General features: G+C 29.7%; 2 protein-coding genes, 2 long non-coding RNA genes and 1 other non-coding gene across 7 annotated transcripts; 4 read left to right on the plus strand and 1 right to left on the minus strand.

Annotated features, from left to right (window-relative positions):
* Nucleotides 1-5,843: 5,843 nt before the first annotated feature.
* On the plus strand, nucleotides 5,844-7,188 carry LOC103873107 (40S ribosomal protein S11-3). 2 transcript variants are annotated; one of them, XM_009151536.3, is made up of 6 exons: nucleotides 5,845-5,982; nucleotides 6,066-6,106; nucleotides 6,185-6,285; nucleotides 6,529-6,673; nucleotides 6,752-6,841; nucleotides 6,946-7,188. In XM_009151536.3, exons 1-6 carry the CDS (start codon nucleotides 5,971-5,973, stop codon nucleotides 7,034-7,036), a joined length of 480 nt encoding a protein of 159 aa, XP_009149784.1. In that variant the 5' UTR covers nucleotides 5,845-5,970; the 3' UTR covers nucleotides 7,037-7,188. The 2 variants fall into 2 exon arrangements, with proteins under 2 accessions (XP_009149783.1, XP_009149784.1); XM_009151535.3 differs by having other exon boundaries at nucleotides 5,844-5,982; nucleotides 6,529-6,841; nucleotides 6,946-7,164.
* Nucleotides 7,189-7,294: 106 nt separating this feature from the next.
* On the minus strand, nucleotides 7,295-11,573 carry LOC103873108 (transcription factor LAF1). 2 transcript variants are annotated; one of them, XM_009151537.3, is made up of 3 exons: nucleotides 8,590-11,573; nucleotides 8,249-8,378; nucleotides 7,295-7,950 (listed from the first exon to the last, which is right to left on the minus strand). In XM_009151537.3, the coding sequence occupies exons 1-3, from the start codon at nucleotides 8,738-8,740 to the stop codon at nucleotides 7,455-7,457; spliced, it is 777 nt and encodes a 258-aa protein (XP_009149785.1). In that variant the 5' UTR covers nucleotides 8,741-11,573; the 3' UTR covers nucleotides 7,295-7,454. The 2 variants fall into 2 exon arrangements, with proteins under 2 accessions (XP_009149785.1, XP_033129030.1); XM_033273139.1 differs by having other exon boundaries at nucleotides 8,249-8,370; nucleotides 8,590-8,725.
* A 338-nt stretch (nucleotides 11,574-11,911) lies between these two features.
* On the plus strand, nucleotides 11,912-17,701 carry LOC117126224. Its single transcript, XR_004448743.1, has 2 exons — nucleotides 11,912-14,284; nucleotides 14,611-17,701. It is a non-coding gene; the product is annotated as an uncharacterized LOC117126224 (long non-coding RNA).
* Nucleotides 17,702-21,297: 3,596 nt separating this feature from the next.
* LOC117126278 lies at nucleotides 21,298-25,480 on the plus strand. Its single transcript, XR_004448822.1, has 2 exons — nucleotides 21,298-22,196; nucleotides 23,808-25,480. It is a non-coding gene; the product is annotated as an uncharacterized LOC117126278 (long non-coding RNA).
* Nucleotides 25,220-25,337, plus strand: LOC117126361. Its single transcript, XR_004448930.1, has one exon. It is a non-coding gene; the product is annotated as a U5 spliceosomal RNA (small nuclear RNA).
* Nucleotides 25,481-26,448: the final 968 nt, after the last annotated feature.

The following is a 26,448-nucleotide window of genomic DNA, read 5'->3' on the forward strand; positions in this document are numbered from 1 at the left end:
TAGTAATCAAACAAAATAACTACAGCTTAAAATACATTCACATGAAACATATATAGCATCTAGCTTCAAAATAAGCCAAACTTAGCCCAAATAAATAAATATGTTTTTGTGCCCTATAACCTCCTTCGTCAGTCACCCCAAATCGTCTACAATCAAAGCTCCAAAATCCACATGCAACTCACTCCTATATTAAGAAAAATTAAAACAATTACCACTAACCACTAATACAACAGCCATAACTGGAGCAAACAAAAGAAAATGTATAAGATATAAATGATTATCCTTCTTTGCCACATGCTATTCGTCTTCTTTACTACACACTCTAATAGTACGAGAACCTATCATTTTCTCTTCGGCATTTCCAACCACGACAATCAGACGACTGTAAAACTATTGACCTAAAATAAACCTATAATTAGCCCATTATAGTAAATTTACAATTCAAAAATCAGCAACAAAACAATATGAAGACCAATGTTGGAAATTTAGAAACAGAAACATCCCCTTTCTACTAAGATACTTTTGAAAATTTTAGTACGTTAATTACATAATGCGACCTCTCCTATATACTTTTGAAAATTACTAATTTACTATTTAGTAGAAACAACTATATATCCTAATGAACAACGAAAAAAAGAATACTCAACAACTACAAAACACAATAACATAATCTATGTTTTTTAGAAACCCGTATCGACCATCAAAATGTAACATCTCCCAACAACATCATATGAAGTAGCTAAAAGAACATACACACACGATGTAGGAGCTTATCCATAGATACTGGTGATTCCAGGATTACAAACAATTTCAAACTTATTAGACAATAAAACATACGAACCCGGCGCGTAGCGCCGGAATACCACTAGTCTTTATATATAAAAGACTGTTTGCTTCTCTCACAGGCCTCCATGTCATCGTCCACATAGGAAAGTCGCGCGTCCTGGAACCGCCACGTGTCCCCCTCCTGAAAAACTCACCGTTTCATTTAATTGAGATAGCAATTCTTGCGGGCTTATCTATATCTCGGGCCTTATGTGAGTTAAACCCTAATTCACAAAAGTCAAGCCCGTAAGTCGACTTTTCTTTCTACGTGAGAACTGAGAAGCCGCCATTGATTAGTAGGTTCTTCATCTACTGCAAACTGTGATTAGGGCTAACAATAATGTAGATCTTACATATCATGCTCATTGTTTTGATCACCACACCATTGAAAAACTACTTCAAATAATATTACAACTTTAATCTTTTGGCAGTCGTGATCTCCCTTGATCGATCGGGTGTCTGTTTACATGCCTCCCTATAATCCCCCGTTACCAAAATCTCGCATTTGTTTCGTTTCGGGAGCATTAGAAGAAGAAGAAATCTCACTAGATGAGAATCTTCGGGTTTGTGTGTTTCCAGGGTTCAAAAGATTCATGTATCGAGTGAAAACAAAGTAACGACCTTTGCTCTCTAATTAGCATCTTTTGATTTTTTTTTATTTGTTTGTGAATTCTAAATCTTTACTTTTTCCCACAGAGACAAGTTTGTGCTCTGTATTTTTGGAAATTTAGTAAATAACTTCATCGCCATCAATGGAGAACGGAGGCTCCACCTCCTCCTCCCCGGGATCATCATCATCTTCCCTTCAAGCCTCTATGCAAGAATTCAAACTCTTTGAGACTCAATCGGTACCATACTACTTCCACTTTCCACCTTTTGAATCGCTTGGTTAATTTGTAGCTAACATGAATAAATTGATGATATCATATTTTTTTTCTTTTCAGAATTTATATATGATTGGTTGGAATGGTAATGGAGTGTATAGAGTACTAAAGATAGACTGTCTTGATGCGTCAGAGCTTAATCTCAGTGAGGATTCCACTGCCTATACCAAAAAAGATACACGAAGGCAACAAGGCCACAGGCGACCTCAAACTGGTCACTCTCTGTTATGGCTTCATTGGTATTGTGTCGGTTATGTTCACTAAAATGTACATTGTTTTTACTTTTATAGTGTGTTTTCACAATTTTGTTTTTTTTGTGCTCCCCATTTACGTGGTCTCAGGGTTCATTAAGTTATTGGGACCATACTACATGCTGGTTATTACCGAGAGAAGAGAGATAGGCGAAATTTGTGGTCACAGGGTCTATGAAGTTTCCAAGAGTGAGATCATTTCTTTGCGTAATCCTAGCGTGCTTTCCAACATTGCAAATTCAAGAGACAAGAACAGGTGTTTGGATCTACCTTATACTATATTATGCCTTTTTGTTTGTTCCAAGCTTATTGTTGAAGAAAGTTTCTGTTTGGTGAAAAGAGAGTGAGTACATGTGTTTATTTATTACACCCTTCGACCTTTGTATGAACTGAAGTCATTTAACCCTTACGTTTCTTTATCTGGTGTTTCCCACATGTTGATAAACAGGTACAAGAAGCTCCTGTGTATGGTGGACCTTACAAAGGACTTCTTTTTCAGCTATTCTTTCAATATAATGCATAGTTTCCAGAAGGATATATGCGAGACCATGAGAGTGGTGCTACTCTCTGTAAGAAAATGTTTGTGTGGAACGAGTTCTTGACTTGGGGAATTCGATCTTCGGAATACCGTCTGGACTGTAGCATTGGTGTATGGTTTCTTTAAGCACGTACAAATTTGATATATTTTCTGCTCCTCACTGCCAAAGAGAAGAACGTTTTCCCGGATTCCTTTTTTTGTCACAGAAGTAGTTTTGTTATTTGTGCACCATTTTCTTTGGGATCATTATATTGCTTCCCTATATCATGTTTTGTCTTGCACCAAAAAATTCTGCAAAAGAAGTACTATTATTTTTTATAGCTATGTATAAATTTTGATGTTCTTGGCTGGCTCTATTAATAGCTTCCTCATTTTTAAGAAATCACAACATCATCAACGACTAAATACAAAATCACCATACCATTGGAGAATTACTACAAATATAATTATCTTATCTTATAACTCTAAGTACTATTTCTAGATCAAAACACTAAGTGCTAACTTAAAATTAGTTTTTAAACAAAAAAGATGAAACCTATTCGACGTAATAAAATAGTTTTTTTTATTATAACTTCCCGCCCGTAGGGTGGACCGACCCTAGTATATATATAAAATACAGTTAAATATTCCTATTTTGGTGATATGATTGAGACCTGAGACTTTTATCCGAGATCCGGATTCGATCTGGATTCGATCCGAGATTCGATCCGAATCCGATCCGAAAATTCGGATATCCGGAGGGGCCGGATCCGGATAGTAAAATGTTGGATCCGTCAAAACCGGATCCAGATCCGGATATCTTAATTTTTAAGTCCGGATATCCGGATCCGTAAGTTTTATTAATTAATATTTCAAAAATAGTAATATATATATATATATAAATTAATTTTATTTAATATATTTTCATTTTTATAATAGTATATATAATTTTTATGTAAGATTTGTAATATTATACATAGAAATAATTAAAGACATTATTATATATTTTTATTTTTAAATTATTGTTAATATTATATATATATATATATATATACATTATTTTATTTATTTTAAGGATGCAAATCGGGATATTACAACTTTTACAAGGATATCCGACACTTGGATATCCGAGAATCACGGATCCGGATAAAGATAGTAAAATTATGGATCCACCAGATACCTTAAAATTACCCGGATATCCGATCTTTCCCAGGCCTACGACTGACCATGTCTATTGCCGCCAATTGAGTTTCACAAAGGAAAAACCCTAATGGAAGTGACAATAGTACGATATAAAATACAGGCTTATCCCCTATATATTAATAGAGAAACATTAAAAAGTTATAACATGTAGTTTGTACTAATTAAAAAAGTGCACTGATGAGTTGTTACGTAATTAAAATGCTAATTTTGCTTACGTGGCAGACTTAAAAATCAATTGAGAATTTTGTTAGTCCAAAATTAAATTGCTAGGGAATGTTATATTATATAGTATGTTCATTATGTACCATTCATTTATTAAATTTAAATTTATATATTCTTTCCTTAAATAAAACCTACGGAATTAACTAATGTGACTAAGATATATATGAGAATTAATGATTTTAAATAATAAAAATTTGCTAATAATTTGTATATTTTCTATCATTTTTAATTAGTTATTATTAAAATAAATTACACAATTACATTAATCATATAATAAAAGTTTTAGATTTTTTTTTTTGTATATGTTGTATTTTGAATTTTTCAGAACAAATATAAATTACTAAAATTGTTAAAAGTCTCACATAAACTTTTATGATCAAGGTTTAAGTTTTTTTTAATAATAAGATACAATTATTATAAAATCATATGAATAAATAATTTTACTTTAATAGGTGCTTATGTTAATATATATTTCATATCGTTTAAATTAAACTATACATCATATGAAAATAAATATTTATATTTTGATATCTGCCTTGAACATATACTGAAACGTTAATATTTTAATTTTGAAATCTTCAATGTTTTTCTAAAATGATTATAAATTATTGAAACTACTAAACATTCCATATTAAAAAAAATCGTTGGTGTAAAATTTTGTTACACAAATATGAAAATAATTATAAAATCATATGGGTAGAAATCTTATTTAATAAATATACATATTAAAAGTATACTATATATCTATGTTAATCTCTTTTAAATTTAATTATATATCATATACGATAGATAATAGTGATTGTTTTGATTTTGTTTTTAACGCTAATTTATTATGATATTACAATTATGATATGAAAAAGATTACATAAACGATTCGACAACCAACAATATTATCTGCCTTATGAGGACCTAAGCCTAATTGCATTACCTGAGTCATCCTACGAAGATCCACGCCTAACCAAATTTACTTGCATCATGTTGAATATTCTTTGTAAGCCTTTCTTCTATCGTCTGCATAATTATTTAATAAATCGCTCCCTCCGGAACTTCAAACATGGATTTACTGTAATCTGCAAGAAATGGCATAGTCTGAAATTTTGAACCCCAGACCTGGGTGTAAAAGTCTTTAAACCTTAACTAGTAGGGTACAATGCTTCCACGATTTTTTTTTATTTATTTATCTTAAAATGATTGTGAATAAACAAGAGCGGTCTGCGCATGCCAATTTATTACATAATAGTAACTGATTTTTTAGTTATTTAATATATAATTATTATTTTATTATTTCATAATATGCAGAAAAACAAAAAATAAACAGTAAATATAAAATATTTATTTTGTACAAGGCGCGGATCTTAACCTAAATATGTATTTGTTGAATAATTTTAAATCTTAAACATTTTCTAAATCTCAGATCAAAACAAAATAACGAAATGAGAATAAACTCAAAAATCAATATTTATATCGAACAATAACCAAAATGAAAAAACGACACAAAAATGAGAAGAAATATTGAAAATAGTTAGGATTGGCAAGTGAACACGTAAACTTTCCATAACCATAATTAAATTTTAAATTGTTAAATCATGATATAAAACCGAGCTGGCATAGTTTCATTGTAATTAAATAGTAGGATTGGGATTCTTCGGCCTAACTGTTAGGTTCTTATACGATAAGTGATTTATTAACCTAAAATTTATTTTAAAATGAAATCAACTTATGAGTAAAAAGTTATGTAATTAACAAAAAAAATAAAAATTGTTTAAAAGTTAAAAATATTAATTCGATCAAAAATATAAATTTTATTTTTTATACAATATTTGTTAAATAATTTTCATAGAAATTCACAATGCGTGGGGTAGGTATTATACTAGTTGGAAGACGTAAATAAGTTATAAAAATCCTAAGGCCGAAGCTATTAAAGCCCAAATATAAGGGCCCAATAAAGTTGTGGAATGGAAGGAGCGAACTTATTATATAAAGATTCTTGTACATTAGGGTTTTATCCGTCCCGAAGCTTTTGCCGTCGCTGCCTACATCCTTGCCTCAGAGCAGAACAGCAGCAGCCATGGCCGAACAGGTTACTTGATCTTCTTTCACTCTACATTCCTATACGCTTGGTGATGATTCTCATCATGTCTCTCCTTTTTGTGTCATTTCCAGACTGAGAAAGCTTTCCTAAAGCAACCTAAGGTCTTCCTCAGGTTAATTTCCCAATCGATTTGATTTAAAAGTTGCAATCTTTTCCAATATATATATATATGATTGTTTTGTTTTATCAGCTCGAAGATATCTGGAAAGGGAAAGAGACCTGGAAAGGGTGGAAACAGATTCGTGAAGAACATTGGTTTGGGCTTCAAGACTCCTCGTGAAGCCACTCAAGGTTTGTTTCTGATCCTCGTAGCATTTCTCTTTTCATGTTCTTCAGATTCTTGTAACCCTAATTGGATCAGTCTGTTTTCTCTCTCTCTCTGTTTACTATAGATTTTTAAACTGTTTGAATAGGCATTGATTCGGATCTGTAATTAAATTACTCTCGATTGTATAAAGCGCTTATCTTTTTAATTAATCTTCTTAATTAAAGTTAGGTTCTTTAGCGTGTGTATTTGTTTTTCTTACCGAACAGGAACATACATTGACAGCAAATGTCCCTTCACTGGAACTGTTTCGATTAGAGGACGTATCTTAGCCGGTACTTGCCACAGTGCCAAAATGCAGAGGACCATTATTGTCCGAAGGAACTATCTTCACTTTGTCAAGAAGTATCAGAGGTTTGATTCTTACATCAAATTTACTTTTGTTCATATGACTTTTTTTACATCAATGTTCATACTCTATTTCGTTGTCAGGTATGAGAAGAGGCATTCGAACATCCCTGCTCATGTCTCACCTTGCTTCCGTGTCAAGGAAGGAGACCATGTCATCATTGGACAATGCAGGTTACGCTTCTGTTTTGGATCAACATAAATGTCTCTTTCAGTTCTGGTTTTTGAGCGGTTGATTTATTCTTTTTTATTTTCTTATTGTTGTTGGTAACTTTCAGGCCATTGTCCAAGACTGTGAGGTTCAATGTGTTGAAGGTGATACCAGCTGGTGCTTCTGCTTTCGCAAAGAAGGCTTTCACTGGCGCTTAAGAGTGTTTTTTGATGTTACTTTATGTTTCTCGATAGAGCTGAACTCTGGTTATTACCCTTTTATTTTAAAGAGATTTTTACATTGAAGTTTCAGATTTTAATTTTTCATGCACTGATTTTGTTTACTATTCTATAGTATTTTCGTCCCAATATTTGATATTTCGTTTTGAATTGCCTGAGCTTATTTATCTTTCTCAAACTGTTAAAAATCGTTTAAACCGATTGGTCCTCCCCGGTTTGGTCCGAGTGGTTGATGAATTCAATAGAAAAAAGGATTTTTATAGAAGTTATTTACATCAAATTAGAATGTCAATAATAAATAGTACAACTTAGCGAAGTCTACTTTAAACTATGTACTCTTTTATTCGCGCGTAAATTAAACACTCGACTCTTCGCACCTCGGACATCTTCTTCACATTTACATCGACCGTTGTTCACTTGCGAGTGCGTCGATCAAAAAGCTGTCCGAAAATGAAGTACAGAACTCAATCTCATCCCCCAGTAAAAAATCCGAGTTTGGTATGTAGTCAACCATAGAGTTGCTGTTTTCGTAAAGACGCTGGCCAAATGTTCCAGCCAGTCCTCTCTCTTCCGGTACAATATGGTCTTGAACATAACTATGTGTTTGAGGTAGTTGATCCATGACCAAACTGTGATCTAACCATTCCGAGAACACGACACTTGGCGAAAAGTTAGATAGTTTTGCACTAAATGATTCACCGACATTGATGAAGGAAGAAGACCTCCCGGTTGTACTTTCCAAGGTCTTAACTGAGTTTGTGATTGAATGTGTTTGAGGAGTTCTTGTGCTTTCATGTTTTGTGGATGGTACACTCTTCTTCAGATAAGAATGCCAATAGTTTTTTATCTCGTTGTCGGTTCTTCCAGGTAAATATTTTGATATATGAGCCCATCTTGTAAACAAAATATAGATACAATAGTATACAAATTCATTTCAAAACTGCGAAAATACAATAACATTATTCAAAAAAAAATATAAATATAAACATCAAATTTCAACTTACCCCAAGTAAGAAATAACCGTATAAATCATAAACCCTAACTCTGAAAATTCTTAATTGTAAAAATAGTATTATTTCTTTATTTGATTGTTTCAACCTATTTCATTTAGTTCTTATTTTCTTTCATATACATGTAACTTCGAATTGACTTTGAATGTAGAGTGGTTACTTCAAAAGTTGAATGACTTACTTGTTACCCAATATAGAATGGAGTGAGAGAAGTGTGGTTTCTTCTTCTTTAGTGAACGCACTCTTCTTAAGTCCAGGTCTTAAATAATTAACCCACCTTAGTCTACAACTCTTCCCATTCCGCTGCAATCCTAAGTTATGTAAAACCAATTAAATATTTTGTTTAAATCATGTCTTATTAAATTCAAAAATTACTTCTAAGCAAAATATTATTTATTTGTTGACAATATATCGAGATAACCGATCCTAGTAACTCTTCATTTTTTTTGTTGTATAAAAAATCATCTAACTCTGAAAAGAATGATAACTCAATGACTATAATTTATATTAGTTAAGAATTACCAGCTTGAATAGGAATAGTGCTCCAGCATACATGGCCACATTTGAGCACATAACTCCTAAGCTTCTCGTCTTCTTCCGGTGACCATAATCCTTTCCGTTGCTTCTCCTTAGATTTCAATTTCCTGTTTGATGTCTCTGATTTACACACCATATTTTATAAGTTATTTAATTGAATATATGTATATATTAGCTATCAAAAAGAATACGTATATGATACTGAAAGGATATATAAAATATATGTAGATTGGAGATGACAATCTTTGACACAGATACGTGCTTCGAAGCGGGGGAAATATATAGGCAGCTTTGAGGATACGTTTCTTTTTAAGACAATAAAAAAAAGAGTCATCTAAGTCATAATTATTTTTTGTTAATCATCTGATTCATTGTAGAACTATTCATATGATAGAGGGCTTGTTCAACACGAAAAGAAATATATATATATATATATATATATATATATATATATTTTTCTGAAATCAAATATTTTATAGATGATATCTAGCATTTGAAACACCGCACCTAATTTTTATTAGGTGGAGCCAAACCCTTTGAATTCCAGTGTCATAATTTTCAATACGACAATGTATTGTAAATAAAATAAAATAAAATGTGTGTATACAAATTGTTGTTTCTGCCAAATCAGACAAACTTCATATACTTGTCTTTCTTTTGCCTGCCTTTTCAAATTACGTTAGGGTAGCTGGTGGGGTTATTTATTTGCTTCTAATTAATTTTTCATATCCGAAAAATAAAATGCTTGCAATTGATTAATAACTTGATTAGCCTCTGGAATTTCTTTTGTTTAACTTATTGTTTGTTTTTCACGAAAAATACTTATTGTTAATCATGAGACGACATGGCTTGTCTAATTTGAATGATACCATAACAAATGCATAACTATATTGATTGTTACAGAAAGTATCTTTAGATGTTTTCAAAAGTACCCGATATCATAGTAAGTATCAGTAGATGTACGTAATGGATTAACATATCTACAAGATAATTAGACGCGGATCCGATGATTAAGTGGTCTAGTGATTAAATCTATTGATTTTCATGAAATTGAGACTGTTTATAAAACGAGTCGCAACTAGTCGATCAGTTTTCTTAACATGCATTAGTTGACATTTCAGTAATTGACCAACACCATGCAGAGATCAATTAGAAAGGAAAAACCTATCTTATAACGCAGTTTCTCTATTCAAGTCTGGTAAAATTTGACAAACGAGATATTTAACGAGCATTTCACGACACACTGGCAGTACATCCTTATATTTCTCTCATATCGGAACAAGACTCAACACGTTCTAAGATATTGTTTTTATTTTACAATACGTGTTTTAGCCCATAGCGTATACCATCTGGAGGGAAAGGAACCACCACAGACATGGAGAAAATCCATCTACGACAATAAGATTGATCAAACACATTGATAACGGAGTTAGAAACAGGCTACAAGTCCAACCAACTAATGCAGTTGATATACATTCTTTATTTTAACATTCTTCTATATTTTGCATTGGGTGTAAACCGAAAGCTTTGATTTGAGTAATTTTTAACATTCAATTCAATTAGAAAAGAAACTTTGAACTACTCTTATTGGTTATGCACAGAAATATTCTAATTCAACTGTTTGCTGTATTATTTTTCTCAAGGATAGAGTTGAAGAAGACTTTGCAATCTTTAACTAACACATACTTGCCTTCCTCTATAAAAACTCTTGTAAGATATTAAAAACAAACATAATCTATTGGTGAACTGGCTTTTGTTTTTCTTCTTTATATTTCTTTTTTTTATTAAACTTCTTTATATTCCAGTTATAATATAGATACTTGTTTGAATTACAAAGTTATTAAATTAATAAAATATGGTTTGACAATGACGTTTAGTATAATAGCAATTTATATTAGTTTTGTTCTTGTGTCACCCATACAAACTCAAATTCAATAGGATCCGCGCATTTTATCGACCGGAAATAAATTATTGGTTTAACATTAACTTAAGCGACTTGATTTTTTTCTGTAACAATGGGGTGTGATTAGGCTAACAAGATGACATATATAATATGTGTACTAGGTGATAACCCGCGCCTTGCGCGGAATAAAATTATTAATTTTAATATTTATAAGATAAGAAGATATTAAATCTGTTTAGTGTGGACATCGATTTGGTTTTAGGTTGGATTTTTTTAGATTTAACTCTTTTAAAATATAACAACTATTCGGAAGCTGTATTTATTTTGGTTTGTTCGATTAAACTGATTTTCATTTTTCTTTCTTTCGGTGATAGATTGCAGTTGGAATATATATCGATTATTGCAAACTTTATGTAAAAAACTTGATATCTTACCTGATACAATCAGTTAGATTTAATGCGATCATCTTCATTTTTTAAATAAATATATAATAAATATCTTAAGCAATTAGTAATTGAAAGATACATCATTTTTCTATAGAATTCGGTGTAGATAATCCTCCATCGAAAAATTCATCGGCTTCAGTATATGAGTGTTTCAAACTTATTATATTATCAATAGCTAATAAATAAGGGCGACATACTATAAGTTATAAAAAATAGAAAATTCAAATTTTTTATTAAGTGATCAGAAAAATTCACCAGCATCATCGTAAATATTGTCAAAAACTTAAAATAAGTTTGATTATTATTTAAGTCAACCTCGGAGTGGTATTGCCAGCTTTTGTATCTTTTAATGTGACAATGTTGACATTAACAACCATAATAAACGTTAGCATGTTCTTACTTCTTAAAGCTTATCCAAAAACCTTTTTTCTCATTATGTTAAAAGGACTTACCGAGTCAATGGGTCACTGGGTCGACCGCGGATGAATCTTGGGTTAATAAATAAATTAATTTTATTATATAATAATATATTAGCTATGAAAATAAAAATATAGAAACTAAAGTTTAATATTTTCTAAATATTTTTTAAAACATAAAATAATAGTTTGGATATGTATATATTTTATGTTTAAAAGGTATTTAGAAAATACTTAACTTAAGTTTTTCTATTTTTATTTTCATTTTACATACAAAATATCAAAAAATAGTTTAAACTATTTAAAATTTTCTGTAACAAAGTAAAAGTTATGACATCTAAAAAAATTTAAGATATAAAATTCATAAATATTTATATTTCTAATTTGAATAATAAATTAAACTTCAAATTCAAAATAAACTCAAAGTGAAAGATCATTGTAATAAATTGTCAGTAACAGAAATAAACTAACATCAAATCACATCAACTAATTTTGGTTCTCTCTACTATCGTTCACTTCATTTTCTTCAGGTGACATAATGAAATCTTCATCAAAATCTAAAAATCACAAATATAAAACTGAAAAGGGAAAACCTAACTTTTTTTTTTTGTTAGCACCTAACTTCTTAATTGGAAACTTAGAATATAAACATTATCTAAAAACTTAAAAAGGGTAAAAGTTATTTATTGGTTCAACCGGCGGTTCAACCGCTATCAGGTTCCGAGTTTTAGTGAGTTTCTGTGGGTTTTTGTGGGTTTCTAAATATTGAGTTTTTCACAAAACCCAAACCATATTTTTTTCTAGGTCACCGTATTTACTGGTTCAATCGCGGATCCGGGTCGGGTTTCAAAACACTGGTTAAAAATGTTATTTTAGAGTTCTTTGTTTTGTTTCAAAAAAGAATCGGTTACGTACGTTTCAAACTTTCAATGTATTATCACACTCAATTCCAATATATCGAATTAGCTGTAACATGAATATATTTGCGAGTATGAAACAATTTATCTTCAAAATATGTAAAATATCACTCTTTCAAAACATAGCTACGGGCTAACAAACTCTCACATTTAATCTGATATTTACATTTCAATCAAACTCAAGGTTCTTGAAATATCAGAAAGCTTGTGTATATATGTTATTAGATTATTCTTTCGTAACTTACACATAAACACCTTAAATTATTATATATTCAAATAATTTTACAGAACTAAACCAAAATTGAAAGAAACACTAAACATAAGCCAAAAAAAGCAGTAAGTCGAAAACAAATTAAACCTAAATCAAAATCCAAATTTCATCATCATCATCACTCGCACCACCATTAAGCTTTGTCTTCACTCTCCGGTGAGCAGATGCGTAAGCACCACCACCGTACCACCACCACAACGCAACCTTTTCCGTACCCTAAAAAATATAAAACCATAGAGAGAGAGAGATTGACAGGCGAGTTCATGGGAAAGAGAGTCTGAGAAGAAATTGATGACCGTAGACGTCGTTGTCTCTGACACGCCACCTCCGCCGAGCTTCCGCTTCACCCTCTCCGTTTCCATTGAAGTCAAAGAACGAAAAAGAGTCTTTATAATTAATGTATCTTATGTGTTGCATTTTTGCAACTTCTCTAAAAAGTTAACAAAGACGCAGTTTTTGGTGTTGCATTACTTTTATCTCGTGTGTTTTAGAATTGAAGCATATAAGAAAACAAATTGTGAGAAGGACTATCTAATCGACACGTGGCAAATATAATGTGAACGCATTAAATGCAATGCATCCCTTTTAATATATAAGAGATTTTGGTAACATATATTATGTATTTAGATTTTATTTTATTTACATGCACAGAGTCCCAATTTTACTAGTAAAAAATTTATTAAATTTGTTTATCTTGATGACAAAAATGTATTTAGCTTCGTCTTTGCTATACACAAGCTCTACACACACAAAGAGAAGCTAAAATGATGTAATATCGTGGCAATTTTATGATTGATAATTCTATATATTATTGTAGAATAATGCATTTACTACATAGGTTCATGAAATGCGTTTAGAAAGATGATACAAACATGTCTTTACAATGACTTTTTGATAGGGGAAGACATTAGTTACTCATTACATGTCCAGTACTCACTACTTCGTAAAGTCGGATTTTGGTTTGAGAAGTCAAGTATCAAATATTAAAATAAAAGTAATTACGTGGTATTGTTTAACTTGTTTTTATTAATGAAACAAATATACCTTTTTAAATTTCAACAGAATAATTCGTTTATAATTTCCATAAGTGAATCGAAGATAAATTATATATTTATATAAGCATTTGGAGTTTTTTTTGTTCTTACTTATTCTATTCTCCGGATTGACTAAAATAAAGAAAAAAATATATTTAACTTTAAATTACAACTAATTATCAAATAAATTACTAATAATTATCAAGTTCTTACAAGTGACGTAGAAATAACAAGTAATAAAACAGCGTAAATAATTTTAAAGTCAGTCATTTTTAGATTGTATTTGAAACTCCAGTTACTCGATTTAACAAACCAATACAAATTCAAAGTTTTACAATTCTTATAAGTTAAGCCAATGCCGGCCCTTGGACAAAGCAAAGGAAGCATCTGTTTCCAGCCAATAATTTTATGTATTAATTTCAGCCATATTTTGCCAAAAGTTCTCATTAGTCCAATGGTATCTTTAGGTCCAAGTTACCGTCAAACAGTTGGGATCCAGATTTCTATTGACCATATCATTTTTTTTTTAATTTTCCCTTCTAAAAAATGGTCAATCTTTTTTATGCTTCTAGTTTATAAATTTTTAGGACCGGTTCTGAGTCAAGCAGAGTGTCAAATATATTGAAAATACCAAATACTCGACTGGTGCCTAGTATCTTCATTCTTCAATTACGAAAATAAACATGAGATTGTGTCAGCTCAGCCCTAATGGCAGAGGGATTAGCTATGCGAGAGGCCCTTCTCCAAGCTCAAGCACATGGACTCTCCAATATCATCATCAAGTCAGACGCTCAGATCATCATCAGAGCTATCAACAAACGAGAATCAATCAAGAAAATCTGCGGAATCCTCCAGGATATCTGCACCTTATCTTGTGATCTCGATGTACTCTCCTTTATCTTTGTTCCTCGTACTGAAAACAGCACAGCTGATGCACTAGCTAAGAGTGCTCTGCTAAACTCCTCTGTCCTGTAGACCTTTGATTTCTATTTAATACAATTGCCGTTCAAAAAAAAAAGTTATTAGAATGCTTCTATATAAAAATGATGCCTCCACTCCGACAGCTAAGCAACCGACACTTGAATGACGTTAAGCGGATTAATTATTTATCATATATTATTATTTTAAAATAATTACATAGATTTATTGTTTTAGTTCAAGATTCCCATATCGTTTTCTCTACTATGAACTTTTAGCCGAATGGTAACATGCACATGTACGTTTTCTATCAAACGTTTACAGTTTCACTACCGTAGTCACGTATGTCTATGGTAAACTAGTAGTGTTACTTATCATTCAACTAATAGAAAACGATATTGAGGAACTAAAACAAGTATTGTTTGGAGTCAACCCTTTGCCCCATTTGCGGATACAAATTGACCAAATATCCAGTTGTGATATTAAAAAGTTTTAAGTTATACTTATGTTCTTTTGTCAGTGTCAGCTAAAAATACTTATGTTCTTTAGACTTTAGTTCACCAAGAGGTGTCGATCAAGGAAACTATAATTAAGAAATAGAACTGTTCTATTAATCAATGACGATATAGTTTCGTTAAATACTTCGGGGAGTTTTGCTTATTGGTGTATACATTAATAACATAGATATCCCACGTTGCATAAGTGATTTGAGTCAACTATAAAAGTCGTGGACGCAAACATGTTCGAAACGCTTGAGCCTAAATCTGGATTACAAACAGCGTCATCATTAATTCATAAATACCGGCCGTTCATTTTAAATGGGTTTTTGTGACGATGATTATCGATAATTATAAAGAGCAATTTTTTGTTTGTTAGAGTTTGTAATAATAGTCTGACAATAAATACAGCCCCTTTGTCTTTTATATTTTGTTCCTTTTCTACCCAGGTTGTTTCTTTCGTGAATCTTTTTTTTTTGTAACCAAAAGATTTAAGACCAATGTCCAAACTAAGCATCGATGTCTACATCCGTCATATAAGCTATGCAATGGCCAAAAAGATGAAGTATCTAGTAGCAATAGTAGGCCTGGGCATTCGGGGTCCCAATCGGATTTTGGTTTTATCCAATCGGATTTCGGTTTTTCGGGTTTATCAAAATCAGCCCCATTCGGATTATATGAAAGTTTGGTTCGGGACCGGTTCGGGTTCTATCGGGTTTGGGTCGGAGTTAGTAAATCTTCAAAGAACCGGTACAACCCAATATACTTTCGGGTTCGGGTCCCAATCGGTTTTTCGGTTTAAAAGTACATGATTTTTACCTATTTTATAACCAAAACATGAGTAAAATCGGTTTTTCAGTTTTAAAATACCTGATTTATACCTATTTTGTAACCAAAACTTAAGTAAAATCGATTCAAAAATAAGGAGCATCAATCGTGATCATTCAAACTCAAACGAAAAGTAAACATATTTACTGATAAAAAAAAACCAAATAAATAAAAACATAAAACAAAAACCAAGTTCTTATGAAATGAGAAACATTGTTTAACGAAAACAAAATCAAAATCTAAATACTTCAAGATTCAACGGCCATCTTTAACCATCAACCTTCATGTAATATAACCACCAACATTCTTGTAATAGATAAGTATTTTAGATGTTCAATATTTCTTAGTGTATTTTGGATACATATTAGGAATTGATATCATGTTTGGTATAATATCTTTTCGAGGTTTTGAATGTTTCGGGTTCTATCGGATATACATTTAGATTCGGGTTCGGTTCGGATAATACCCATAACCCAAAATATCACAAAACAAGATTCATTCGGTATTTACGTCGGGTTCGGATCGGTTCGGATTCATTTTTATCGGATCAGATTCGGTTCGGATTTTCGGGTTCGGTTTATTTGCCCAGCCCTAAACAATAGCATTCCTAATCTATAACAAAATGACAATGTCTGAAGTTCCATCAGTGGGTTACTTCATTTTTATTTTTATTTTTATTTTCCTGGGCTGAAGTTATCAAAATGCTTATACAGTAAAGACTTTTCTCAGCCTCTATAAAGACTTTAACCACTAATAGATAATATTTAGAGACACGTGACAAAAAAAAGAAGAAGGTAATATTTAGGGACATACGTATATCAGCTGTATAGACTCCTTAGCCCCTCTATCGGTCAGCACATTTCCTTTGCGATGATATAACTTGAGTTTAGCATCATCCGAAGTTAATTAGTAAAGTTCATTGATGCCTCGTATAAGGGTTGGAGCTAGACATGTCAAACCAACTGTTCATGCTAAGCGAGTAACAAATCTCTTGAGTCAGAGTCAAACACTACCATTGAGTAGCCAAGTTCGCAGATTGCAAGCATTGCCTTTTATCAATTGCTTACTTTGTTTTTTTTTAACACATTTTGCTTTGGTTCTTATTTGGGTACTATTACATATTGTACTTCTAAACAAAAGTCTTAAAACTTAAAAGTACTCAAAATTCAATCAACGTTTCAGCTCAAGTTCAGTTTAGGCTTCAATTCAAGTTAAATTTAGTTTTTTTTTGTGTGTGTTTCTATACAAACTATACTTTTTACAATATATCTATACAAAATATACTTTTTACAATATATATATATATATAGCTAAACTTAGTATTTAGTTTCAGATTCCCTTCCCCCATATATTAGAATTGGGCACCTCTAGTTTAAATTGTTAACTCCAGAGAGTAGAAAACCATTTGGTGTTGGATAAAACTTTCAAGTTTTGTACTACATTTGTTAAGAGGTTTTTCTATTCAACAAAATTAATTAAGGACGTTTTATTAACAACTCATCTTTTAGTTTTGAAACAAAGTGTTCTCTATTAAGAACTTTAACGCCTTATCTTGATTTGGTTTTTAGACTTTTAGGTAGTAGATATATCGTGACTAACTAACAAAATTACTTTTCTCCAGTGTTTTGAAACCCGACCCGGACCCGCGGTTGAACTGGTAAATCCGGTGACCCAGAAAAAATCCGATTTGGGTTTTGTGAAAAACCCAATATTTAGAAACCCGCAAAAACCCGCAAAAACCCACTAAAACCCGGAACCCGATACCGGCTGAACCACCGGTTGAACCAATAAATAACTTTTAGTTTCTTTTTAGTTTTTAGATTATATTTTATATTCTAAGTTTTCAATTAAGAAGTAAGGTGCTGACAAAAAAAAGTTAGGTTTTCCTTTTCCAGTTTTAAATTTGTGATTTTTGTATTTTGATGAAGATTTCACTATGCCATGTGGAGAAAATGAAATGAACGATCATAGAGAGAACCAAATTTAGCTGATGTGATTTGGTGTTAGTTTATTTCTATTATTGACAATTTATGACAATGATATTTTACTTTTGGTTTATTTTGAATTTGAAGTTTAATTTATTATTCACATTGGACATTTAAATATTTATGGATTTTATATCTTGATTTTTTTTTATATCATAACTCTTACTTTGTTATAGAAAATTTTAAATAGTCTAAACTATTTTTTGATATTTTGTATGTCAAATGAAAATAAAAATATAAAAACTAAAGTTAAGTATTTTCAAAATACTTTATAAACATAAAATATATACATACCCAAACTATTATTTTATGTTTTAAAAAATATTTAGAAAATATTATAATGTTTTTACATTATTTTAGTTTTTATGTATTTATTTTCATAGCTAATATATTATTTTATAATAAAATTAATTAACTTATTAATCCACGGTTCACCTGCGGTCGATCCAGTGATCCAGCGACCGCTAAGTTGTCCGAATCAGTGTCCGGATCGGGTTTAAAAACATTGCTTTTCTCAACAAAAAAAAAACTAACAAATTTACTAATTTAGTAGATACTCAAATACAAGTATTTTTAATATAATCAGTGTATACACCTCTCCGACAATCTTTAATTTTATATATGTCTTCTTGGAAAGAGTCTCAAATTTATTTATAGGTACATTTTGACTTGTCATGCATATAAAAAGTAAAATTTCATTGATGATGAATGTATAAGAAAATAATTAAAGGCCATGACATATAAAAGTGCTTTGAATTAGTATGTGGCTGTGTAACCATTGGAGTTCATGCAATACAATCTTTGTTGACTGTAAAAAAAATCCAATCTAAACCTTCCATGAGCAGTACGCTTGTTTATATTAAAGAAAGCAAGGTAAGGTACAAATGTTAGGAGTGGACACAATTACTCGCTGCCTACCCCGTACTTGCTACTTGTTTTGTATTTAACTCGTAAAATTGTCATAGGTGATCAAAGTGGTTTTACTTGGAGTGAAAAATTCGACCATGATAGTTATCACAAGATTCATATTGAACTTCGATAGGAACTTCCTTTGAAGCGATATTTGGTTTGACCAAAATCGAGTATCAAATAATCTATTTAAATAATCGATTGGTTCATCCCCTAACAATAGTCGAAAGGTATTTTAAATTCGGGTCAGACAGTTTGGTACGTTTTCGGACTAGTCCACTCTGTATCACTAAGTGAGTTCTTCCAGGGGACGACCAGATAGCCGATAGGATTTATCAAAAAACAAAGACAAATATCAAGTATCAAAATAAAAAAAAACAACTAGTTAATGTTGTTTGGTTTGTTATCATTTTTACTAATACTTAAATACTAGGTGAAGATCCGCGCCTTCCGCATAATGAAGAAGTAAAATAAATATTAGATATACAAATTACTTTAACATATTATTATTTATTTTATGTTCATTACTCATTATAAAATAATAAATATATTGTATAATTAAGAAGCAAGTAGCTATTATGTGTATAATTAAATTGGAGTAAGCAAATAAATCAAAACAATTTTCTTGTTTATTTACAACAATTTTTATTGGTAAATAAATAAAAAAAAAACATTATTTATTTTATATGTTATATAATTAAATTTAAATTATTGATATAGATATATAGTATATTTTAATGTGAATATTAATTAAGTGAGACTTCCTACTCATATAATTTTATTAAATTGTATATTTGTTGTACCAAAAAAATAAACCATTAATCACAAAAACTTCAATGTGAGATTTTTAATAATTTTAGTAATTTATTAATTATTTTTAAAAAATAAATGCAAATTTCAAAATTAGAATATTAAGGTCATACTTATTTTTCAATGCAAATAATGAAATTAACTATTTATGTATTTCTATATGGTATATAGTTTAATTTTAATAACATATATATAATCTGAATATCTAGTAAGTAAAACTTCGTATTCGCATGATTTTATGATTATTTATATCTTGTTATAACAAAAAAAAACAGTTAAACCATTGATCAAAATTTTTCTAATGTGAGACTTTTAATAGTATTATTAATTAATAGTCGTTCTAAAAAATTTAAAAGATAACATATAAGAAACAAATAAATTAAAATATAAATTAATGTGATTATTTAGTTTCTCTTAAGAATATAAATTAAAAATGATGAAAGATACAAAAATTATTATCAAATCTTTATAATTAAAAATCATTAATTATCATATATATGTTAATCATATTACGTAATTCCGTAGCTTTTATTTAAGAAAAGAAAGAATAGTATTATTTTATACACTATTAATCAATTTGATATTTAGTTTAATAAAAAGTATAATATATGTTTAGATGGACCGACTAATTTTTCTAAGGATGCTAAGAAACATCCTATTGATGACACGTGACTACAAACCAATATTGTAATGTTCCTTAATTAATATTTAAAGTGTGTATTTTCCTAAGTCATAGTAAACTAACTTGTATATATATTTATATTTTCATAAGTGAATCAAACATAACTGATATATTTATATAAATATTTTAGAGTTTTCTATTTGTTATATTTATTTTTCCTAAATTGACTAAAACAGTAAAAATACTGAAATATCTTTGTAAATAACAAAAGTTACTTAGCTTTTATTCCAACAAAAAAAAATCAAATAACTACTTACCATTAGTTATCAAGTAATTTGAAAGTAGTCAATTAACAAATATAAAATAAGCTAACTAACTTGCAAATATGCCATTTTAACAAGTATTTGTAAATGCAAGTATTTTTTTAACAAACTAAGTACAAGTCCAAAATTTTATAAGTATATCAAAAATAAAAATTACTTGGCTTGTGCCACCCCTAACAAATATTTTCCGAAATTATATATCTATACTATTAAAACAGAATTATATATATATATATATATATACTATTAAATCAGAATTCCTATTAAGATTTTGTCCTTAATTTTCTTAATTATTTACAGTGGTACGTCATTGCCATATTAATGAATTACATTATTAATTAATACCAACACTAAAAAGAAACCAATAGTTTTCCAGTATTTAAAACAAAAACTCTTTCGGGATTTACTTTTATTTTACAAAGCCACTCATTTTCCCTAAAATAACACTGTTAAAATAAGGGAATATTCCTGAAAAGCAATAAATCATATATGTTTTGGTCTTCTTCTGATGTACAAAAATGGTGAATGAAGCATCACATAACGATATACAGTAAAACCTCTATAAATTAATAATATTGGGACTTTAAAATTTTAATAATTTATAGAGATATTAATTTACAAAAGTTTTCTTTTTTAGATTTTTTCTATTTTTATTATTTTAATAATATTTAATTTTACCGTATAGAAATTATTTAAATTTTAGAAAATTGACTTTCATATTATTTTATTATCTTATTTGGTGTATATTTTTATGTTTCATAGAATTGTTATGTGCTGTCAAAAAAAAAAAAAAGAATTGTTATGTGGTTTTCGATATAATTTTACTAAATATTATCAAAATATATTAAAATATTAAGAAAAATTGAAGTATTTTCATTGTGAATATAAAACCAACAATATAATATTTAGTTTATACTTATATAAAATATATATAGATATATATTATTAATTTATGATTTTAATGAGACTATATTTATACATGGGAGTTTTTAAAATATTAGTATCTTATTATTTTATCGATTTGTGTCATATTTTACACCGGTCCAAGTTGAGATTGACGAAATTTATTAATTTATAGTATTATTAATTTATCGAGTATTAATTTATAGAGGTTTTACTGTGGTATATCTGTGAGGATTGTATCATATTATTTAAAAGAGAAATTCTTAACTCTACAATTATATACTATTTTTTTTTGTTACATTTTTATTAGATTTAAAAAATTAAAAAACAAAGTGAGTTACACATGTTATTCGGTAAAAGTATAAAATATTTTACTAAAATAGTAGAATTTGTCTGCATAAGTAGACATATGAAAGTTTTAATAGCGAAAGCCAACCAAATATTGCTGAAACGGGCAGGCATTCGTAGTAACCGGTTTAGTCCACAACAAATAGCCAAATATCTGTTTTGGAGTTTGACTCATGTGATTGTGATGCTGTTACAACACACGTGGTTGTGAATCTTGTTTCCTTTTGTCTTGTTTGATGTTGTAATATTCTTGTCAGACTATAAATTCAGCCAAACACACAAATATTTAAATTCATATCACTTCCTTCTTACATACAACATTTTTTAGGTTCGCTAATTTCCAGGGTAAACGGGTATACTTCAAAGCTTGATTTCTTTTATGAACTTGAGGAGGCATTTGATTTAGAGCCGTGTTTCAAGCATAACCAAAAAGGCTTTCGCTTAGGGCCCCCAAATTATATAGTTTTTTGAGTTAATTGGTTCAATATACCTAATGTGAGCAGAAATTAAGAAAATACCCCAACAGCTGTAAACTAACACTTTCTGTAGCAAAATTAACACATCTTGACTCTTTTACCCTTTTGGTTGAACACGTGAGAAGAAGAAAGAGAATAACTTTCATCTCCATTTCCATCATTTATCTTTCTCTTTATCTCTAATGAAATTGATCTCTTCTCACATCTTTCAATAGACGTCGATAACTTTTCCTTAAATCTATATCCTATATCCACCAATATTAGTTTTGAATCCTCCAATCGCATCATACATTGTTTCCATCGCCAATTTTACGCAGCTTCTCCTCCTCGCTTTATCTTTGCCACTGTCACCGTAGTTCCGTTTGCACTGGACGTGCCATGTATGCCATTCAACCATTGACTCAAAGAAAGACATGCCTCATGAACATTTATCCGAGTTATGGAACATCAATCTGAAGGGCACCAACATATTTGTTTCCAAACGCTAGTATGTAAACAAATATGTTAAACGCTAATCTTTCATGTAAATGTTATATGAATTGTTAATGGATAACTTGTCAATCAGATGGTATGCTCCCAGCGAATGCATCATTGTATGTTAACATATTACATGTTTGGTTAGCAATTTATATTTACATGTACACCAGTAAAAGAATTAATAACATACATAGTAGTAAATATTCATTAATCTAATACGTTCTTTACCATGTAAACATAAACTTAGCTGCTATTTATTGGCTTATACGCTAAAATAATTGTTAACGGTTAAAAAATATACAAGCTATATAGATAATGATAATAATTTTAAAAGCGGTAATAATTTTTGTAACATCTAATCTAAAATGTATCCGCTAATGATGTGTAACAACTTATAAAATATTTATCAGTTAGTGGCATCCACGGTTTGATAACATATAACCAAACATTTATTAGCTCACAATATCTCATTTTTAGCAACTAACCCACTATATATCAGTTAACACAATTCTTGTTTGTTACATAGTGACTACAATTATTCGTAATTGAAATATGTGAGATTCAACTTGTTGTTATCGATCTTGGAAAGAACCCACTATATTTTGACTATACGCCTGATTCATATTATGTTCTATTTCGAGAAAACCATTGAATGGACTATGGTAGACGATCTTGTCGAGAGAAAAGCCCTCGTTGGAGCCATACATATCATTGAATGGAAAATACCTAACCGAAAACAGATTCACGGCGGTGCAATGTTAGCAACGAGCTTGGTAACAAAACTTATTCTAGATACGATGGGTTTGATGTTTCCATCTCCAATTTTCACGGAGAAGGTATGTGATATGATAAAGGAAATAACAAAGAGGAGGGGAAGAGAGAAGATGACAAATGAATTTTTGTTTATGATTAAAGAAAGACACGGAGAAAATCATTACGTTGAGATGAAAAAAATGTGAGATGTGGCTGATAATATTAAGAAAACACGTGAGAGAGAGGGGAAAGAGAATGTAGGTGAGGACAAAATTGGATTATTAAATTGTTCACAGTGAAAAAAGCAGTGAAAGGATAGTTAGTTAATTATGATTTTTTGTATGTATAGAGAGCCTAAATACTCTAGTTTTTTTAGGGCTTCAAATTTTAGAAAATAGTTAGTAGCATGGTAATTTAAATATACCATTTATTTATTCATTAAATTGTTTTTATAAAAAAAATAGTAGTTTATTTTACTGTCAATTTCTAAATTGAAAAGAGATATATGTTCCATATGTCAAACTCCTAAATAAAAAAAAAATAAAAAAATACGGTTACTTTATATATATTTTTTATATATTCTTAAGTATTCTACATACAATCTTTATACCAGTCTAATTTGATGGCATCTTGTACCAATCTTGAAGCAGCTTTAAAGCTTGGAAATCATTCTGATGTTATTGGGATCGATGATTTGTGTTTTGAACTGGTGGTTCTAAAAGAGGCTTTGACGCGATATTATAAAAGACTTTTTTTAATTTCTTCGATGATATCTTATCCATTATTTGGCGATTCTAATTACAGTCGCTACTGTTCAAAAAAACGTTTCCAAGTTAAAGTTAATAAATTCTTATCTGTGATCAATCATGCTCAAAAAAACTTTTCCAAGTTAAAGTTAATAAATTCTTATCTGCGATCAATCATGTCACAAGAAATGTTAAATGGTCTAACCTATCATATATATATATATATATATATATATATATATCTATTAAATGAAAGAGAATTAGTTAAAAATCTAGATTATGAAATTTGGATAAAAAGTTTATCGAAAAATATGAAATAATTTTTTTGTCTTAGTTTCTTAAGTTATTGTTTTTTTCAAATATATATTATTCTCTTATTAAAAAAATTATAAAAAAGGTCATATCTTTTATATTCGCCTCAGGCCCCATTAAACCTTCGCACGTCACTGATTTGATTCCATATTGTGTTCCTCTGAGCGCTCTTGTAACTTTAAGTTATCAGTTTAACACAAAAGAAACATCACTAATAATAGTTAGAACCTCCATAAGTAGAAACTGCAAAACGAACAACATGTCTTAATTCAGGAAAATGTCACTGAATAAATGGAGAGTAGCTGAATTATTCTTTTGAAAATCTTTTAGATTAAAATACAAAATCTGCTATATACCTCTCTCGTATATTTTTAGTATTCTCTAATAATAATTATTTTTTGGTGAACTATCAGAATATAAATGCGTTAGAATATATCAATGAGATTCATTGGGCTGATAAGAATACACGACTGAAAGGGTACAAAAACCCGTCACAGCTGGGCGTCTGCCGGTAGTGACACCAATCACCAATGAGAACAGAAGACCTCTCTTACGCATATAAAGCCCAAACTTATTTGTGGTCCATCAAAGCCCACCAAGAGTATTATTAAAATCCGTAGCGGTCTTTCTTTTCAGAGTCCCACATCGGTAAAGTGGGAGAACTGAGCAGCAGAAGCTCGCACTATAAATAAACCTCTCCTACTAACTATTCAAACCACGCAGCCATGTGGTGAGCACAAAGCGAACTATTCTTTCGCCTTTTACTAAAGAATACCGTGTGCTCTCCACGCTAAGTGGCATACGCCTATTTTTGGAGGGTCCCACTTTAGAGTGGGCCCAACAACATTTAGTTCAATGTTTATATCAACGGTTTGTTTTTGATTAACTGACTTCGGTATAATACCCAGTCTCAATTGGATTACACCGTTTTTCCAATTTGTAGATTAAGGCAATGAAATTTTGTTAAACCATTTCCAAATTCCTGCAGCATTCAAAGTTTTTACAGTCATATTTTTTTTGGGAAAATCTCATAAAAAACCTTGAAAGTGTCACTTACTAGCAATTTAAATCTTGAAGTTTTTTCACTAACACTTTTAACCTTCAAATTAATATTTTATCATAAAAAACTTCCAAATAAAAAAAATAAACGGCTGAACAGGTTAAAAACAGTTTTTTTTTCAAAAAATAATTATTTAATTAATAAAATAAACAAAAAATTTAATAAAAATTGAAACATTTAGCAAAAAACTCATAAATTAAAAAAAATGAGAAAAATAAATAAAGATTTAAAAAATTAAATAAAAATAACAAAAAAATTCAAAAAATAAATAAGATCAAATAAAAATAGAGAAAAATAAAAAAAATAAAAAAAAAATCATAAATTTTGAAAAAAATTTAAAAAAAAAATCATTTTCAAATATCTTTTTTGATCAACATTCATTTTCAAATATAATGTCAGAAATTATCATTGGAGATATGCAAAAAACGTCATTTCCAACATATTTCCGACATATCTCCAATGATGGTTTTTGGCATATCTCCAATGATAATTTCCCGCACTATATTTGAAAATGAAAAAAAAAACTTTTTTGAATTTTGAATTTATTTTTTTCTGTATTTTAATTTGATCTTATTTATTTTTGAATTTTTATTTATTTTTATTTAATTTTTTAAATCTTTATTTATTTTTATCACTTTTTTTAATTTATGAGTTTTTTGTTAATTTTTTCGATTTTTATTAATTTTTTTGTTTATTTATTAATTAAATAATTAGTTTTTGAAAAAAAAACTGTTTTTAACCTGTTTAGCCGGTCATTTTTCTTCTTTAGAGGTTTTTAATGATAAAAATGTCACTTTGAATATTAAAAGTGTTAGTGAAAAAACTTCAAGGTTTAAAGTGCTAGTAAGTGACACTTTTAAGGTTTTTTATGCGATTTTTCCTTCTTTTTT

This window comes from Brassica rapa, chromosome A06, assembly GCF_000309985.2.
Source record: "Brassica rapa cultivar Chiifu-401-42 chromosome A06, CAAS_Brap_v3.01, whole genome shotgun sequence".
In the NCBI taxonomy this organism is placed as follows: Eukaryota; Viridiplantae; Streptophyta; class Magnoliopsida; order Brassicales; family Brassicaceae; genus Brassica; species Brassica rapa.